At 43.7% G+C, this 19,855-nt stretch overlaps 1 protein-coding gene across 1 annotated transcript; it reads right to left on the reverse strand.

Moving 5' to 3' along the window:
* Positions 1 to 893: 893 nt before the first annotated feature.
* On the reverse strand, positions 894 to 12,996 carry slc25a4 (solute carrier family 25 member 4). The gene is made up of 4 exons (XM_020524083.2): positions 12,778 to 12,996; positions 6,428 to 6,914; positions 4,832 to 4,972; positions 894 to 1,529 (listed from the first exon to the last, which is right to left on the reverse strand). The coding sequence occupies exons 1-4, from the start codon at positions 12,886 to 12,888 to the stop codon at positions 1,372 to 1,374; spliced, it is 897 nt and encodes a 298-aa protein (XP_020379672.1). The 5' UTR covers positions 12,889 to 12,996; the 3' UTR covers positions 894 to 1,371.
* Positions 12,997 to 19,855: the final 6,859 nt, after the last annotated feature.

The raw sequence follows: 19,855 nt of genomic DNA on the forward strand, positions 1-19,855 counted from the left end.
TCCTGCCCCTATACTTGAGTCCCAATATTTAATTACAGAAAATCTCTGCTTACCAGTGCCAAATGTTGGACATGCAGTGAGATCATTTAGAGGCAGTGGAGGAATTGAGAAAGATAGTGGTGAACTAAACAGGATTCTTGTAGGTCAGTGTGCGCAGGATTGGTTGTAATTGGTTTTTAATTAGAGGATACAGGCAGCAAGAGTTCTAGATTACCCAATGTTTACAAAGGGTGGGAAGTGGGAAGCTGGCCAGGTATATGTTAGAATGGTCAAGTCTAGAGCTAAAAAATGCATACTCAGGTTTTCAGCAGCAAACAAGTTCAAATGGGCAGTATCTGGCAATATTATGGAGGTGGAAATAAGTGGTATTAGTGATGATTAGGATATGGCTGGAAGTTCACCTTGTGACAAACCCTCAGATAATTAGAGAGGGAGGGAACACTCAATGAGGTCAATCCGTCAGTGTGGAAGGGTAACTGAGTCATGAGTGATTTAGATCTTGTGTAAGAAATTACTTTTTTTTCAATTTTACTTTCCTCCTAACTCTGCCATTCAGTCTTTGAGTCTGTTCCATCATTGTATAGGTCAGGCCTGCCCTGTACTTCAACTTCCATCTCCTCATCATCACGTTAATGATGCTGAACTTGTATAAGACATATGTTAGACCTCAACCAGCATACTGCATACAGTTCTGGGCACCACACTGTCGGAAAGATGTAAATACTTTGGAGACAGTGCAGAAGAAATTTACAAAAATGGTTCCAAGGATGACGAATTTAAATTATGAGGATGACTTGGTGTGGTTGAGACTGTTTACCTTGAAGAGAAGAAGGATAAGAGATATTCACAACAATCTGCATTTTCAAGATTGTTGAATCATTACAAGCACCAGCTCAATTCAAGACAGGAAGTTTTATTGAAAATTGTATACATTAGGCAGTCTTAATAAATACAGTTGATTTAATTAGGACCATAAATACATTTGTTTGGTTAGGATCAGTTCTAAACAATGTGCAAATCTAAAATAATTAGAATATAACCATTCCTGGAGTACATGGATTAAATATAGAAATTCATCACCACCCACAATAAAACTGATGAACCCATAAGTAAAATATGTACAGTTGGCATGGGGATAAGGCTATCAAATGTTATACATGGATGACAAACCTAAAGGCTAACCGATCTTAACTTTTATTTATGCATAAATCCCTTTCACATTTGTTGTGACTCCCCAACGTGCAACTGCTTTCTTTCAGACATTTGATTCCTCAATGGTACAATTACCATTGTTAAAACCATTGTTCCTGCTACAATATATTACAGTTTTCTACCTCGGTATAATTTTCAGCAATGGGAGAGAGTTGGACCTTAGACAAATTTCTTGATTTCATCATACAATACCAATACAAAAGCACCACCCATTCCTCTTAATACATTCGACCAGGCACCTTTGAAGAAAGCTTTACCACCTTCATCTTTAAAAATCTTCCTCCAGCAGTCGATTGTGCCCTTGTACATAATATCAGCTGTTAAGATATTACAACAAAAATGTTACAATATGCATTATCCACTCACTACAAAATATCCTTGATTCATTAGCAAAGAAGTATTGGATCCCTATGCTTCTTCTCATGACCCATTTAGTACATGTAGAACTCTGTCACTGGTGTCTTTTTATTTTTTGGGGCTTAATACAGGGATAGATAGCCTAAATAGCTAATGTATGGTACAGAACAATGCTAACAGTTTACATTTGATTCCTGTTTTGGCTGAGGTAGACTTAGGACCTGCCTCTTCATCCTGCCTCTCAGAGTGAAAGGCAATGACAAACCATTACCAACAAAAATTGGCAAGAAAATAAATCAGGATGCAGTATCAGCAAACAATAAGTGAAGGAGCTGCAAATGGGCAGAGGGTATGTGACATGGTCTTAAGAACAGATTTCCTCTCTTTAAGAAAGTACCATAATGAGGAATGAATGCAATCTAATAATTTAACTTAAAAGTCAAACAAGAGAACATTTTGAATTGTTTACTTATCATTTGGGCAACAATTATTTATGTAAGCTGCATGTTGTTAATTCATTCTTCCACAGGCTCACAGATATTTTATAATAAATAGCTATTAATTGTTTTAGTGTTGATGATGATGTCTGACTGATTTTAGTTATGGCAGGCAGAGTACTTATTGCAGATACATTTCAAATCACTCTTTAAAATAAATAATTTTAGTTGCATACTTCCTATGATCCTAATTTTCCTGATCCTTGTGCATTATTCTATTCAAAAAAGGTAAGCAAGTAATGTGTTCCTTGATGGCTAATAACAGTCTGTACAGCCAGCCATTAGGATCTATTTAACAATTGGAATGGTTCTGCCTTCTTTCTTTTCTACGGATGGCTCAACTGATACTATTAACTGTTCATCTGGGCAGAGATCTATAGCAGAGTAAAGTTCCAGTATTTTACCACTCAAGGTATTTGATGCAAGGTGACAATCAAGCATTGTATTAATGTTTGGATCACAATATTTGTGCTAGTTAATGAAAAATTATCCTCAACAGATTATCGTTTCAAGTGTATTAAGATGTCTAATTCAGTATGATTTGGAATGGCATCAGTTCAGTGTTGTAAAAAACAGAAAGTGCTAGAGAAACTCAGTAGGTCCGGCAGCATGTGTGGAGAGAAGATAACTCTTCAAGTCTGATATGATTTCTTCAGAACTGAGTTCAGGTTAGTGTTAATTGCTGTTTCAAAGCATTTAACAAAATCTATGAAATAATGGTAATTTATCATCTTTTTTCTAAGCCATCAATGATTTTTTTTGTAGTGATTACACAGATGCAAGTTGTTGCAAGACCAATTTGAGAAGATAAAAACAATAATATTGTTTGTTTTATTATTTTGTTTATTCATTCTGGTATGCAGTCATCATTGACTGGACCAGCATTTATTGTCCATCTCTTGTTGCCCTTGAGAAGGTCATGGTGAGCTGCCTCCTTGAACCACTGCAGTCCTTGTGAGCTTCAGTCCAATCTTCTCAAATTGGCTTTACAAACTTGTATTTATATAATTACAACAAAAAAAGCATTCGTTTTTGGTTTAGAAAGTGTGAGTATTAAGGACTGATGTCTAGGGGTTCAGTAGATTGTACCTTGGGCCCTAGATTTCCATCTCTGCTCTGGATTTAAACCCAGCTCAAAATAACACAATGAAAATTTCCTTTGTCTCCAGCCTATGAGAGACCCCTGTGTACAGCAAGTTACTAAAGACTTACTTTAGTTTTAGAGGGTGGGGATCCACAGCACTGAGTGGCAATCCAGCTGTCAGAAGCAATAGAACAGCTGAAGCCTGAAGTGGAAAAAACATCATGTGCGCAGCAAGGGTTGTTATTAGCACCAGTAAAAAAACAGGCATTCAGACCTTTACGTCCATGCCAGCTCTTACTGTTAGAAATAAGACACATTTCTGAGCAAAGTCATTTTTCCATATCTGCGAACTCCAATGCTTTAAACTTTCTAAGTTTCAAACAAGGCGAAACATATTAAGATGCATGATTAGTTTTCTCAGAAACATTTCTCATGAAACATTGCACTTAAGTCAAACTTATCCCTACAGAAGGGTGAAAGAAATCTTGAAGATATTGTGTGGGAGGAGCTAAGGAACAGTATGGGATAATGAGCAAGGAGGAAAGTACATTTCAAAATATGGGAGAAAATAGATATGGGTTATCTGTTAAGAAAGCAATATGCCAAGAAGTAGTACAAACTAAAGACACATTTACATTCAGTAAAAGGATTTCTTCATCCAGTAATATGAATATGGTCAGAAATGTCTGGAATAGATTTACCTTGGGACACAACTGCTGTAGGTTATAAACTTAAATTACAAGTTATAGGCTGCAGTATAAATCACAGCATCTGACACTAGTGTAGTGGTGATCGCATTCAACTAGCAATCCAGTGGCCCAAAGTAATGCACTGGGGACTCTGGCTCAAGTTCCACAGAGACAGATGGTTGAGCTTAGTTCTTTCAAAATGAAAAAAAAATCTGGAACTAAAAGCTAGTCTCTGTAATGATCATTGAATCCATTAAATACAGAAAGAGGCCATTTGGCCCATTGAGTTTGCACTGACACTCCGAATAGCACCCTATCCCCGTATTCACCATGGCTAATCCACCTAACTGTATATCTTTGTACTGTGGGAGGAAACCACAGCACCCGGCAGAAACCCACACTGACACAGGGAAAAGATGGAAACTGCACACAGACAATCACTCAAGGCTGGAATTGAACCGAGGTCCCCGGCACTGTGAACCACCATGACAGCCCATAAAACTATCATTGGTTGCCATAAAAACCCATCTGGTTTACTCTTTAGTAGAAGGAAATTTGTTATCCTTACATGGTCTGGGCAACATGTGACTCCAGACCTTTCAGCAATGTAGTTGACTCTTAACTGCCTGCTGTAATAGCCTGGCAAGCCACTCAGTTGTAGCAGTTAGTAATGGACAACCAATGCTAGCCTTGGCAGTGATATCCATATTTCATGAAAAGAATGGAAATATAGTTTTGCTATAGAAAGAATGTTCGCTGGGTACACTGCCTTATAACGTATCTGGGAGTGAACAAGCTTTGCAGTCTCAAAGGAAAATCTTTAAATCATTATGTAGCGGTATCACCCAGTCATTTCTCACTGCTACACTGTCTAATATCTGGTTGTTATCAATGACACAGAATGACTGTAGGTCTAAGTGCATGACTTAACTTGATTTGCAGTAACTATTGTTCAGCAGGTTGACATTGAAGAAACTCGGATTCATACTTACCTCCCTTACGACCTGACTGCATCATCATACGCCGACGGACAGTGTCAAACGGATAGGATACCAGCCCTGCCACTGCTGTCACAGTCTGTGCGATCATCCAACTAATCAGAATGTGCACGTTCTTGGGATCCGGCATCATACCTGACAATTAATAAACCCAGACTTGACAGCCAGTTCATGAGATTGATTTTCATCGATAAATGACAGACTTGACTGGTTTCCGCAAACACATTTTTAACAAGGTTTAAAGGCTGATGTTCACCATCATCTGGCACAGTGCCAGAATCACTCAGTTTACGGACGCTATGTTTGATTGGCAGAGACAGATGGAGGAAAAAGGAATTTGAATGTAGTCCCACCGCTCCTTCTTCCACCAAGAGGATACTTTCTAACTCTACACCAGCAAGACCCTGAACTCTGAAATCGACGCCCTGAGAGAACAGAACACTGCTCCTTAGTTGGCAAGACCCCATCATATTTAACAATTTAACCATCCTTCGTCCTTAAAAGGTGGAGTAGCTCTATTACAATACAGAAATAAAATGGAATCGTCAGAATGTCCAGGGTTAACAGTGTGGAATGGCCTTGGATAAAGTTACATTAAATTGATAATCATAACTTTACAATCGAAAATAGGTAGGCTATGTCGTCTGGTTAGGGAAAGTGGAAACCAGTGAGGATGAGCATTGAAAGTGATGAAAATCCACAAAGTTCTTTACCCACTCCAAAAAGCATGAATGTATAAGAAAGGTAATTCTAAGTGAACATATTGATTTGCTCTATTTTCAACAAAATAACAGGGACCAAACTCTCGTTGCAAATTCTGGGGGAATAATGATAAATTCCGTCTTTTTCTTCAATCTGATCTGTCCTACACGTGACTCCAGATCCACAACAAAGTGGTTGACTCTCAACTGCCCCGCTGAAATGGTCTAGTAGCCATTCAGTTCAATGACAATTAATAATGGACAATATTCAGCGTTTTCTGCGACACATGAAGGAATAAAAGGAAAATTAACTCAAATGCTAGTTCCTTTCGGACATTTAATAATTCGGTAGAATATTCTAAAATATCTTGCCAGAACTGGAGACAACCCTTAATAAAAACCAAAATAACCACGGATGCTGGAAATCAGAAACAAAAACAGAAATTACTGGAAAAGCTCAGCAGGTCTGGCGGCATCTGTGGAGAGAAATGAGAGTTAATGTTTCAGGTCCCGTGACCCTTGGTCAGAAATCAGAGTTAATGTTTCAGGTCCCGTGACCCTTGGTCAGAACTGCCGCCAGACTTCCAGAGCTTTTCCAGCAATTTCTGCTTTTGCTGGAGACAAATCTTTGCCGTGTAATTGCTGAGATTGGCAAGACTGTGCTTTGGGAGGGAGTCACATATTTTTAAAACCAATAAATAACCCACGAGTTTTGATTTTTAAAAAAAATTCAAAGGATTATCCAGTGGGAGATTTCATTTGGACGTGTTCCTAAAGATACCAAATGATTTTAGTGAAGCCCATCTTGCATCTGCATCATCGCAAATAAACGCTGAGTGAACATGAGATGAAACATTTGCCGACACAGTCCCTGCAACTTCCTCCTCACCTTTAGCAGTGTCGTAGATTCCGAAGTAAGCAGCTCGGTAGATGATGATGCCCTGGACAGAGACATTGAATCCCTGGTACAGGCCTCTGATGCCATCTGACTTAAAGATCTTAGCGATGCAGCTGCCCAAGCCAGTGAACTCCCTCTCATTCAGGGCCTTGCCCACGTCGGCTGCCAACCGCGTTCGGGCGAAGTCCAGCGGATACACGAAACAGAGCGAGGTGGCCCCAGCTGCTCCCCCGGACGCCAGATTCCCGGCGAAGTAACGCCAGAATTGGGTCTTCTTATCTACGCCGCCCAGGAAGATCTGCTTGTACTTGTCCTTGAACGCGAAGTTGAGAGCCTGTGTTGGGAAGTATCTGATCACGTTGGCCAGGTTCCCGCGCCAAAATGACAGAAATCCCTGCTCTTTCGGGATCCGGACCACACAGTCTATGATTCCCTTGTACTGTGTTTCTGCTGTAATCTGTTTGCTGGCATGTTGGACCTGAAGGAGTTTAAGCAAACAACAAAAAGGTCAGAAATCACTTCAGTTGTTGTTCTTGATCTGACCTTAATTCACTGTCTTTGTGGGGAGATAGGGATGGAATGGTAATTTCACTGGGCCAGTAACTCAGAGAATCCAGGTAATGTTTGGGGATGCAGCATAAAATCCAACTGTCGGGCTGGTTGAATTCAATTAATAAACCTGGAATTGAAAACAGGTCTTCCCAGAGGGAAAAATCAGTAATACTTCAAAACGCGTTTGCTAGCGCTTCGTTTTGAAGAACACAGGACCCTGTAGTGAGGGATTTCAAGACCGGGGAAATGTTTTTAAGGTGAGAGGAGAAAGATTTAAAAAGGACATGACGGGCTACTATTTTACACAATGGTTCATGTGTGGAATTAACTTCCAGAGGAAGTGGTTGGATGCGGGTACAGTTACAAGATTTAAAAGACATTTAGATAAGTACGTGAATAGGAAATGTTTAGAGGGATATGGGCCAGGAGCAGGCAGGTGGGACTAGTTTAGTTTGGGATTATGTTCGGCATGGACTGGTTGGACTAAAGGGTCTGTTTCCGTGCTGTATGACTCTATTTCAGATCAGTATGTGTCATTTGCAAACGTTGTTTTGCGTCAGTAAAGGTGACAGTCACAACTCTCATTAATTGTTGTTAAAAACTCAAACTGGTGACCCCAGACCCGTAGCAATGTGATTGGCTCTTAACAACCCTCTGAAATGGCTCTAGCAAGTTACTCAGTTCAAGTGCAATAGGGGATGGGTAATCAATGCAGTGAAGCCCAGGTGCCGTGTCAGAATCAATTAGAAACAGAATTTGAGAAACGTAGGAGCAAAACACTAGTTTAGTTTGGAATTATGTTCGGCATGGACCGAAGGGTCTGTTTCCGTGCTGTATGACTCAATAACACCAGGTGATCTTGGTGAGGTTGTAAACCATGAATGTGAGAGGAAGGGAAGTATTTTTATTTACAAAACCCCTTTCCCTGCCTCACCCAATGAAGTGACTATGAGAGATCGGAAAGTGGGGGTATTTTACGCTGGAGACAGCAAGAACAGCAGATGCTGGAGTCAGAGACAACACAGCGGGCCAGGCAGCATCAGAGGAGCAGGAAAGTTGACATTTCGGGCCGGGACCCTTCTTCAGAACTGCAGACCTGCTGTGTTCGTCCAGCTCCACACTGTGTTGCATCTATTTTACACTGTTTCTCATATTCTTACCCTCCAAACTATTAGCCGATCTGCAATGAAACTGAATACTGACCCGATCTATCATCGTTTTATTTTAGAAGACATCAGATTGGTGCTTGTTACATCTCAATTCCAAAGAATTGTTCTCCACCCCCCACCCCCCGACTGGCATTTGGCGTTAACCACGCATCCAGCAGCTTTCCCTCATTCCCAATAAATCATTAGCTCTTGTAAACCCATGGGTTTACTCGGTGTGTAAGCATTCCCACTGATTACAATCAAACAGCGAGGTCTAACATTACAATGGAAGTTTATCTTTGCAGTCACTGCCCTGGATTTTGGAGGATAATATACCACTATTAACAACGGAGCAAACAGTTTTAAGGTGATATAAGGCTCTGAATTTCCGGCTGACCGTGGGATTGCTAACCGTTTCGCTGATGAATTGGCTAAGAGCGGAGCAGAGGGTATGGAGCGCGCAGCAGTGCATCAACTTCCTTCTACATTCGAGGTTTTATCAAGCGCAAGTCGTTAATCTGTGCAATTAGCGGTGTCTTTCTCAGCCTTCTAGCAAAGATTACTTTGCAATGCCGATGTTTGTGTTAAATGGCAGAATAACCCCGGGATCTGCAGCGCTCTGGACTGAACCGCGTAATTATCACCTTAGATAACAAGGTGTAGAGCTGGATGAACACAGCAGGCCAAGCAGCATCAGCGAAGCAGGAAAGCTGACGTTTCGGGCCTAGACCCTTCTTCAGAAATGGGGGAGGGGAAGGGGGTTGTGAAATAAATAGGGAGAGAGGGGGAGGCGGATAGAAGATGGATAGAGGAGAAGATAGGTGGAGAGGAGACAGACAGATCAAAGAGGCGGGGATGGAGCCAGCAAAGGTGAGTGTAGGTGGGGAGGTAGGGAGGAGATAGGTCAGTCCAGGGAGGACGGACAGGTCAAGGAGGCGGGATGAGGTTGTGAAGTCAATGTGGACTTCACAAGCTTCAAAATCTCCCCTCCCTCTACCGCATCCCAAAACCAGCCCAGCTTGTCCCCGCCTCCCTAACCTGTCCTTCCTCCCACCTATCCCCACCTCCCACCTCAAGCCTCCCCCCCATCTCCTACCTACTAACCTCATCCCGCCCCCTTGACCTGTCCGTCCTTCCTGGACTGACCCATCTCGTCCCTAACTCCCCGCTCCATCCCCGCCTCTTTGACCTGTCTCTCTCCTCTCCACCTACCTTCTCCTCTACCCATCTTCTATCCGCCTCCCCCTCCCTCACTATTTATTTCAGATCCCCCTTCTCCTCCCCCATTTCTGAAGAAGGATCTAGGCCCGAAACGTCAGCCTTCCTGCTCCTCTGATGCTGCTTGGCCTGCTGTGTTCATCCAGCTCTACACCTTGTTATCTCAGATTCTCCAGCATCTGCAGTTCCTACTATCTCTGAAACATAATTATCACCTTCTCTGTTTTAAAGTCCTTTGGGGGTGTTGAAATATTCAGCGGGAGCCCTCTGAACGGTGCGCTAATGAGGGAAGTGTCTGATCGCATCGATACGATTACTTAGTGGGAGCAAATTACTGAAGTTGCTAGAATCAGGACTGAAAACAAAAAAAAAACTGCTGGAGATCACAGCGGGTCAGGCATGGAGAGAGAGGAAGCTAATGTTTCATGTCTAGATGACTCTTTATCAAAGATAAAATTACTTTGTTCCTCATCATGTCAACCACCTCAGATATTCCCTGGGACAAAACGGTGAAATTGAGGAAAAAAAACAACAGGGAGGCAAACAAACAGAAAATGCTGGAGAAACTCGGCAGCTCTGGCAGCATCTGTGAAGACAGAGAGAGCACAGTTACAATGCTTGACTGTGGACCAAGTGCAGGTAAATGGCACTGGTGTAGTATGATGTTTGTGGTGTCCCAAAGGGCCTATTTCTATGCCATATGCCTATAACTCCAGTGAGTCCTCTTTTGGACCCCTGCAGTTCACCCCACACTCGACACGTCCGTGCCTCGGGGACAAAATTATTGGAATCCGGGTCTCCCGCCTGGAATACCACATTCAGGAATTCCCAGGGTGAGGACTTCTCCAGAATACTTGCAAGGTGACGAGGAAGGCTGCGGAACAGGATGGGCTGCGTGTGTGTCTGTGTTTAGAAATATAAGCACCCAGAGGATAGAATATTGAGGGGCTGACATTGACGGGATAGTCCATGGAAATTCCAAGCTATGGTGGCAGCAGTTAGTCACGAGTTCTTGCCTTTACCGACTCGTGACTAAGGAAGGCAAGTTTCGGTCAGAAAATTAGCAAGTATTTGACGCTGAGGGCACTTAACACGAAGGGGCTCTGCGTCCGGCGCACGGTATCACTTTAAAAACTACCCGGAAGAGAGTAGGATTGGTTTTCTGAAAGTACAACATTCTGCATTTTACTTCGGATCTTGTGAATTAGTGCGCAGAATGCTCCTGGGTGATATGCCTCAGAAATAACTAAAACAAAAACCGCTAGAAATACTCAGCAGGGTCTGACAGCATCTGTGGAAAGGGGAACCGCAGCCAGACCCGCTAAGGATTCGGTCACTTTTTGTGTTATTTCAGATTTCCGATATTATCCGTTTGTAAGAACTGATTGCCCGGGTCACTGCCCTTTGCTCTGAGCTGCGAGCCTATGACAGAACAAACAGGCTTTCCGCACAGCCCGGTGCCGCTCTAGTCTCTCTCCCACGTAGACAGCAGCACTGTTTGAGCCAGGTCCGGACAAACCACTTGGTCCACCTTCCTCGAGAACGCTTCCACAGTGTGGGAGCGGGGGAAAGCGGTCCCGAAGGCCAAGTCTTCCAGAGTAAACGTTTCATGTTGTTGGTTTGATATCCGCGAGGGCCCAAACAGAACTCATTTAATTCCAGATTTTAGAGTGTTCCCCAACGCACCCAACAGTACCTACATTCCTCAGCGTTTGGGACTTCGCTATCGGAACCAAGGCTAGTGTAGCGCTCAGTGCTCGGCTCCCTGGGCAGCTTTTCCCGCACGATGATAAGCTGCTGTTGTCATACCAAGTCCCAGCTCAGAGGGACCAGCATCTTCCTGATGCATAGTTACAACTGGTTCTGAGGAACGGTCACCCACAGATGCTGTCCGACCTGCTGAACTTTTCCAGCAAGTTCTGTTACAATCGTTCCTGCCTCCAGTTCCACCCACTGCATGACCAGCGATTCCACCGTTTCTATCTGCGGGCTGTCTCTCAGCAATTCACCGGATTTGGTTTAATTGATAAAGTTAAAAAAAAGTTTTGATTTGTAATGATTGGAGGGAGGTGGATCTCATTGACTATGAGATCCCTGTTTGGGGCTGCTAACCTGGGCCAATCAGGGAGCCCTGGCTGACAGATATAAATCAGCGATTCAGAGAGACTCCTTGTTCTAGGGACCAGCTCTGAGTTGGATGCTCACAGCCCTTGTACTGTGCACATGTGAACAAAGGGAGACTAGGCCACAGATACCGATCTCTGTGCAGTTATTTCAGATTCAGATCCACCAGAGGGGTGGTGTTTGGTTTTTAATCGATTGAATTGAGCAGTTTGGAAACAGGCCTGGAAATTGTTCAGCCCACACTCGTGTTTAAGCTGCACTAGAGCCTCCTCATCTTTCCTCATCTAAACCTATCACCATACTCTCCTTGTCCCTTCTTCCTCACTTCCCTTTCCATGCAGTTTTGTGGGTTGCCTTCATCTCTCTCTGTGGCAAGTTGCACACTTTCTGATGATTCCTTGATATCCCAGTTCAATGGCTCCAGCTCTCACCACAAGAGAAAGGGTTCTCTGAATGACTGGTGCAAAATCTTTTTTTTTCCCTCAACCATGATTTGAGGAATGGCAAAGAACCTGAGGGCTGGTGCAATAATTTGCTTTTGAGATCCCAATGAACCCAATATGAAAGAACAACTCCTCTGGTTCTCCAGCTCTGACCAAGTCAGATCTGATTTACAACACCCCAGGCCCAGTTTGTCCAGTGAGACCAAGCCAGACAGCCAGCAGCTCTGGGCAATGTCCCCTGCACCTCTCCAGTGAAAGTGCTCTTTGACTGACTGCCATCTCTGATTCTAAAAACAGAAGATGGAAAAGAATCCACTGAGGCAATGAGACCCAAGGCTGCTTTTTATAGGAGGCGGTGCTACTGTTCACAGTTGGCCCGGTGCTTCCAGTCTGCTCTCTGACTCTCATTCCTGTCCTTTTCCAAGAAGCTCTTTGTGTGCTGAGGGGCTGGGAGTGAAAGTGAAGTGTGGCACTGGGAGCTGGGTATGGAGACTGGGGGGCCAGGACTGGTGACTGGTGACTGGGACTGGGGTCTGCAGCTGGGGTCTGTTGATGGGAACTGGGTCTGGGGGGCTGGGTCTGGAGCTGAGACTGGAACTAGGGGCTGGGAAACTGGGACTGGGACTAGGGCTAGGTGCTGGGGCTGACAACTGGGTCTGGGAGATGGAGGCTGAGTCTGGGGGCTGGGTCTGGGGGCTTGGGGCTGAGGGCTGGGTGCTGGCATTAGGGGCTGGGTCTGCATTTTCAAAACCTGGATTGTGGGTTTCTCTGGCTTACACGGGGACTGTTTTAATGCACCCATTCCTCTTGGTACCAGTAAAACCAAACATTGGGTTGGTGGGTTGGGGGGGCTTACCTGCAGCAGCAGTTTCACCCTCTCGATAGGGGCCACCGCTGTCTTGGAGATGGCAGCGGCAACTCCTCCGGCCAGAAAGTCCTTGATGAAGCTGAACGCGTAGTCACCCATCCGGCCGCCGTGGGGGAGGAGGGAACAGCAAAGCGAGGAGAGAAGTGCGCGGCCACCGACAGCAGCGGAACTCCTGGCGGAGAGCAGCGGACCAAATGGACGCCGCAGCCGGTCCCAGCTTAATATAAGCCCCCTCTGTATCGCGAGAGGGAAAGCAGGGGGAAGAGCCAGCGTGCCCAGGGGCTAGTACTGCACACATTGGTGCAGCTCAGTACATTTCCTGGGTCGCAGTTCAGGAGGGGCGCCATGGGTATCCAGAAAGGGAGCTGTCAAAGTTCACTGGGGACATTTAAAGGACATCTTTGATAAGCGACAACTTCCAACTGTTACAATGTCGTGACCCTGAGCTACAAACTTCGCTTTGGCTCCTGCGGAGACCTCCGCTTTGACCCATTATTTCACAATCAGGAACGTTCCCCACCCCCGTCCCCCCTGTTTTTAATTAACAGTTTTAGTTAACAATTCACCAGCTATTCCCAAAGAAATACAGCAGAAAAGTTAAAAAGTGAACGGATAGTGTGGTGGCAACTTCCATGAAACTTGAGGGATTTCCCTCCTATGTTTGAAATACAGTTTTGGTTCCTTAAAATGAATTTTAATTTCCATTTCTTTTGAAAGCAGTTGATTATCCCAGTTCTACGCCTCCAGCTCTCACCACAAGAAAAGGGGTTCTCTGAACGACTGATGCAAACTTTTTTTTAACCCCCAACCATGGTTTAAGGAATGGCAAAGAAACTGAGGGCTGGTGCAATAATTTGCTTTTGAGATCCCAATGACCGTCAAATATATGAAAGAACAACTCCTCTGGTTCTCCAGCTCTGGGCAGTTCTAAGGAAGGGTCATCTGACCCGAAACATTAACTCTGATTTTTGTTTTCTTCACAGATGCTGCCAGACCTGCTGAGCTTTCCCAGCAACTTCTGTTTTTTTTTGTGTGTGAGGGCGCATGGGTTTCGGTGTATTTGGGGTCTGATGTGGGGGGAGGATTCTCGCTTTAACCACAGTTCTCTCTAAATGCTAGAGGTAAATTACAGGCAATGCGTAATCCCTCGGTGCCGGCCTTCGGTTACTGGAACCTGCCTTTTCAAATGCACTATTTCGAAAGACATGCAGATTATCTGCGCGAAACATTGACGCGGGGATACGGTTTCACTCCATTGTACTTTGCACTGTATTGTACATTTTTTGGTCGGTGAGTTCGGCTTAGCAATTGTCCCGCAGACCTTGGGCGGAATTTGGAGAATGGTCAGTCTGTATTTGTTCAATCTACGCCCTCCCATACGCACACATGCACACACACACACACAGCCGGCCTATTCCCGCAGAGGCTGGTTATATTTCTGTATATGGCCCCGGGATACCTTATTTGCAATGCGTGGGCATAACCCTGATTTCTGGCGGCTTTCCACAGTCGATTGGAAAGGTGGGGTCCCGCATTCAGCAATGTTAGCGGCATGAAGCATGCTTATGGTGAGGCTCGCTGGTGTACACTGGCCTGGTGCCCGATGTGTTGAACCTGTTGCCTGGCCACGGTGGTGGAGGGAGGGGGGAGGTGCGGTGACGTGGTGCGGGAGGTTGTACTGGGGGTACAGTCCCGGGAGCCTGAACCTTCTCAAACACAAGAACCAGGAGCGCACGGGAATGTCTCCAGCAGCCGTCAGGAAATTGAATAGAAACATAGAAGATAGGAGCAGGAGGAGGCCATTCGGCCCCTCAAGCCGTTCAGTCATTCTTCACGATCATGGCTGATGACCAACTCAATAGCCTAATCCTGCTTTCTCCCCATAACCCTTGATCCCATTTGCCCCAAGTGCTATATCTAGTCACCTCTTGAATACATTCAATGTTTTGGCACCAACTACCTCCTGTGGTAATGAATTCCACAGGCTCAGCACTCTTTGGGTAAAGAAATGTCTCCTCATCTCCATCCTAAATGGTCTAACCCCAATCCTCATATTGTGATCCCTGGTGCTGGACACACCCACCATTGGGAACATCCTCCCTGCATGGACCCTGTCCAGTCCTGTTAGAGTTTAATAAGTCTCTATGAGATCTACCCCCCCCCCCCATTTGTCTGAACTCCAGCAAAAACAATCCCAATCTAGTCAATCTCCTCATACCTCACACCCACCATCTCCAGAATCAGCCTGGTAAACCTTCGCTGCACTCCCTACAGAGCAAGAGCATCCTTCCTCAGAAAGGGAGACAAAACTGTACACAATATTCCAGGTGTGGTCTCACCAAGGCCCTGTACAATTGCAAGAACACATCCCTGCTCCTGTACTCGAAACCTCTCGCAATGAAGGCCAACATACCATTTGCCTTCTTTACTGCCTGCTGCACCTGCACGCTTACCTTCAGCGACTGGTGCACAAAGACATCCAGGTCCCGCTGCACACTCCCCTCTCCCAAGTTATAGCCATTCAGGTAATAATCTGCCTTCTTGTTTTTGCTTCTGAAGTGAATAACTTCACATTTATTCAAATTATACTGCATCTGCCATTGATTTGCCCACTCACCCAACCTGTCAAGATCATGCTGAAGGATCTCTTAATCCTCATCACAGTTCACCCTCCCACCCAACTTGGTATCATCTGAAAACTTGGAGATGTTGCATTTTGTTCCCTCGTCCAAATCATTAATACATGTTGTGAATAGCTGGGGTCCCAGCACCGATCCTGCACTGCTTCTAGACAATTCAGCAACATGAGGATTCAAAAGCTGCCCTTAAAGCCTGCACGTGGTGACTTCACTTCACCTCACTGAGTCACTTGTGGGATTCTTTGGTTAACGTGAAACCTAACTCAGACCCTCTATCCGGGGAGGTGTTGCTTCTGTCTGAGAAAGGTGGGGTGCTGTCCACTTGCACTGGCCAACAAAACAATAGAAAGCTGGAATACGTTGACAGACAGTCCACAGACAGGGTAACTTGGACAACAGAGAAGACAGAAAAAAATGGCCATCGGCATGTAAAAATAACCCACGCTGACTGGATCATCCTAGTCTGCTGTGTTAATAGACAGAGAGAAAGAGAGACAATTGATGGTGAGTTTAACCTGAGGGTCCCCACATTCCCAAGCAAATGGTGAGTTTAAGAAAGAAAGTGGTAAGCTCAACTGGAACAGGAACTGAACCCACACTGGGATCACGAAGAAGCCACCCAGTCAACTGTCATTAACACCAGCTAATAAAAATAGCTCTTTCAGGTCACACGTCTTGAAAGGTAACACACCAGAGGTGAGGTGAGAACATGTGTGGGGTCATGGGACCCTAGGTGAGTATAAGTCAATGGAAATAGGGAGAAAACTCTCCACTGTTATACCCAGGACAAAGGAAGTGTTTGAGGTTGTTAAAGGTCAATTATCTCAGTTCCAGGACATCTCTACAGGAGTTCTTCAGAGTAGAGAAATACACCCAACTATCTTCAGCTGTTTCATCAATGACCTTCCCTCCATAAAAAGGAATAGAGATGTTCCATGATGGTTGCACAACGTTCAGTATCATTTGCAAATCCTTGGATATTGGAGCAAATGTCCATATGCAGTAAGACCTGGTCAACACTCAGGCTTGGGCTGATCAGTGATAACATGTGCATTACACAAGTCAGGCAAAGACCATCTCAAACAAGAGAGAATCTAACCATCAGCCCTTGATATTCAATGGCATTGCCATCACTGAATCCCCCACTATCAAGATCTTGGGGGTTCATATTGACAGAAACAGAACCAAACCAACCATGCAACTGCTACAGCTAGAAGGGGAAAATCAGAACCTGGGAATTATGCAGTGAGTTATTCACTTCCTGACTCCACAAAGTCCGTGCATACCCATTAAGCACAAGTCAGGAGAGTGGAGAGAGGTGATGGTTTGGTGGTAATGTCACTAGACGAGTATCCACACCTCTAGGCGAATGCTCTGAGACCATGGTTTTGAATCCCATTCAGCACAGGCAATGAAATGAATGTTCAACAGTAATCTGGAATAAGACACAAACAAGCCTAATGAGAACCATGTAATCACAGTTGATTGTTGTAAAAAAATGTTCTGGTTCGATGTCCCGAAGGGAAGGAAATATATCATCCTTTCTTTATCTGGTCTACACACATGACTCTAGAGCGATAACTATGTGTTTGACATCTGACAGTCCCCTAGACAACATGGGAAATAAATGCCAGCCTTGTCAGTGTCACCCACATACCAGGAATGCATTTAAAAAGTGACAGAATACGCTCCATTTGGTTGGATGAATGCAGCTCCAATATACAAGTTTATACAACACCAAGTTTATAAATATGTTATGTCTTGGGTGGTACTTTCTAAAGATAAAGTGAATGGTGCCATTTGACCAAACTACCTGACAACATTTTGGGTGGTTTGATTAATAACAGTTACAGTGAAGCTTTCCTGGGAAAATGCTGCAATATATTGACATCTGTAAACAACGACTAAAACATTGATGACAACTGTGGGTAGAATTAGTCTCCACATTATGTAGGGAGTTGTTAATTGGTGATAGTTTAAAAATATAAGGACCTGAGAATCTAAAGATTGCTAATTAGCATTTCTACCTGATGCCAAATGTTTCACATTGCTGTGGTGATGGACTTTGGAAAGGGACAAGTCCTTAGGAAGACCCTATAATATTGAGTAAGTGAAAGCAAAATACTATGGATGTTGGAAATCTGAAACAAACACAGAGAATGTTGCTGAAACTCATTTATGGAGACAGAAACAGTTAATATTTTGAGTATGTTTTGACCGTTTTTCATTTGTTCACTGTTTGTAATATTGTGTTGCAGGTTTCCAAAGAGAAGTCCGAATGTCATAGACATAGTCTGCAAGAATCTGAGAGAGAGACATGGGATTGAATCAACCAGTCTCAGTTGATTTCAATGTAAAACGCAGGTGGGAGCTTGTGTTCAGATTGAAGAGATCAGATTCATGAGGATTAAACACGGTTGGAAGATCTGAGTAGCTTTGGCTAAAGACAAGAATTTCCAGGGTAACTTTCATTGGGAATGTCAATTCAGGGATTAGAAGTTATTTGGCTGCAGAAGTGAATAAAAGAGGCAGGCCATCAGGAACTGAGAATAGCTTTGGTCTGGTCTAGTTCTTGGATAATGTACGTTCACTGAGGGATACATGAATATTTTTAAATTGCACAGCTGGAGGATTAAACATCATCAAAACAATGATAAGTTCATGTCACCAAATTTTTAAAAAAATCAAAGGGTTATGGTTGGTAAAAATAACAGTTTCTTGCACGTTGTTGATAATGTATATTTCACAATGATGTGGAGCCAACACCAGACTCAATGTCTTCTTGAATATTGCTGTTGACATGTGGTCAGTGTCTTCCTAAAATCACTGACATGCAGCTGGATCCTCATCGTGTTATCTTATAGTAAAATGGAATCCACACCAATTACATTGGCATTAACATCCATTTGCACTACTAAAACTACTGCAGTTGTCAACAAAATTTCCAAGCTGTCAAAGCCCCGCTGATATTCTTGTGTCCATTCAAATATGCTTGAACAAATTCACCAAAGGAGCTACAACAGTGCTGACATTTAGAACAAGATTCTGATAAAATCCACTCTTACCAAGATGTTGCAAAATTTTGCATGGAAGTATCCAAACTGGCCTTTATTTTCACTTATCTAGTTGCTACTTTGCCATGCCCTATACTGTGGCTCAAGTAAGTCACCTTTACTTTGGCAAATTCACTGTTAGCCAGGTTTTTAGAAAAAATTAAACTATTTTTCCTAATCAACCTGTTCAGGGATGTTATTGCATACCTAGGGAACAGTTAGGACTTGAACCCAGACCTACCTTATCCATGGGGAGGGAAGCTACCACTGTGCCACAAGAGGGCACCTCACAATACTAAGCTGACTGTTGCCAATCAAACTGCTCAATCAAAGAAAAATGGAAAGAACTGTGGATGCTGTAAATCAGGAACAAAAACAAAGTTGCTGGAGAAGCTCAGCAGGTCTAGCAGCATCTGTGAAGGAAAAAGCAAACTCTGTTTTTTCCTTCACAGATGTTGCCAGACCTGCTGAGCTTCTTCAGCAACTTTGTATTTGTTGCTCACTCAAAGAGGTGTTTTTCCCAGGTTTGGCTGAAAGCAACAAAACCATTGATGTAAACGATTGATCTACATAGTTCATTGATGACTTCTCTGGTTAATGATTGGTGCATTTTTCATTCCAAACAGCATGACTTTGCATTGGTAAAGTTAGTCCAGTGTTACAAAAAAACCTGATATTTCTTTTACTCTATCTGCCAATGCAATTTGCTAATATCCTTTCAGAAAGTCAATTTTGCTGACAAATCATCCATGCCCAGTTTTTCAATACAATCTGCCAAGTTGGAAATAGGATATCACTGGAGTTTGCTGTTTTTGAATTCTTCCAAAATCATAATTCCCTTTACAATTTCAGAATTTTACACTCGCTTTAGCAATCAATACTATCGATCCCATAGCAGTTCTTTTTCCCTTGCAATTCTTTCAAACAAATTTTTGGCAAAGATCTGTCGCTCGGGTTGTGGGTGAGGTTGTTGACTTGCTTGCCGAGCTGGCTTGTTCTCATTCAGATGTTTCATCACCGTGCTAGATGACATCATCAGTGGAGACTTTGATGAAGCGTGTTATTCTACCCACTTGGAATTTATACTGTGTGGGCCATTATGGTGAGTAGTGTCATTTCCAGTTTTGATCTGTATGGGTTTGTATATGGGGTCCAATTCTATGTGTTTGTTGATTGCATTACAGGTGAATATCCATGCCTCTAGAAATTCACATGCATGTCTATGTTTGGCTTGGGCTACTATGGTTACCTTGTCCCAGTTGAACTGATGGCCTTAATTGTCTAAGTGTACCAACATTAAGGAGAGTTTGTCATGTCGTTTGACTGCTTCTGCAATGAGTCCTGAGATGGTAACCCCATTGGTGTTTTGTTGAT

Source organism: Rhincodon typus, chromosome 3 (assembly GCF_021869965.1).
Source record: "Rhincodon typus isolate 14 chromosome 3, sRhiTyp1.1, whole genome shotgun sequence".
Taxonomy (NCBI): Eukaryota; Metazoa; Chordata; class Chondrichthyes; order Orectolobiformes; family Rhincodontidae; genus Rhincodon; species Rhincodon typus.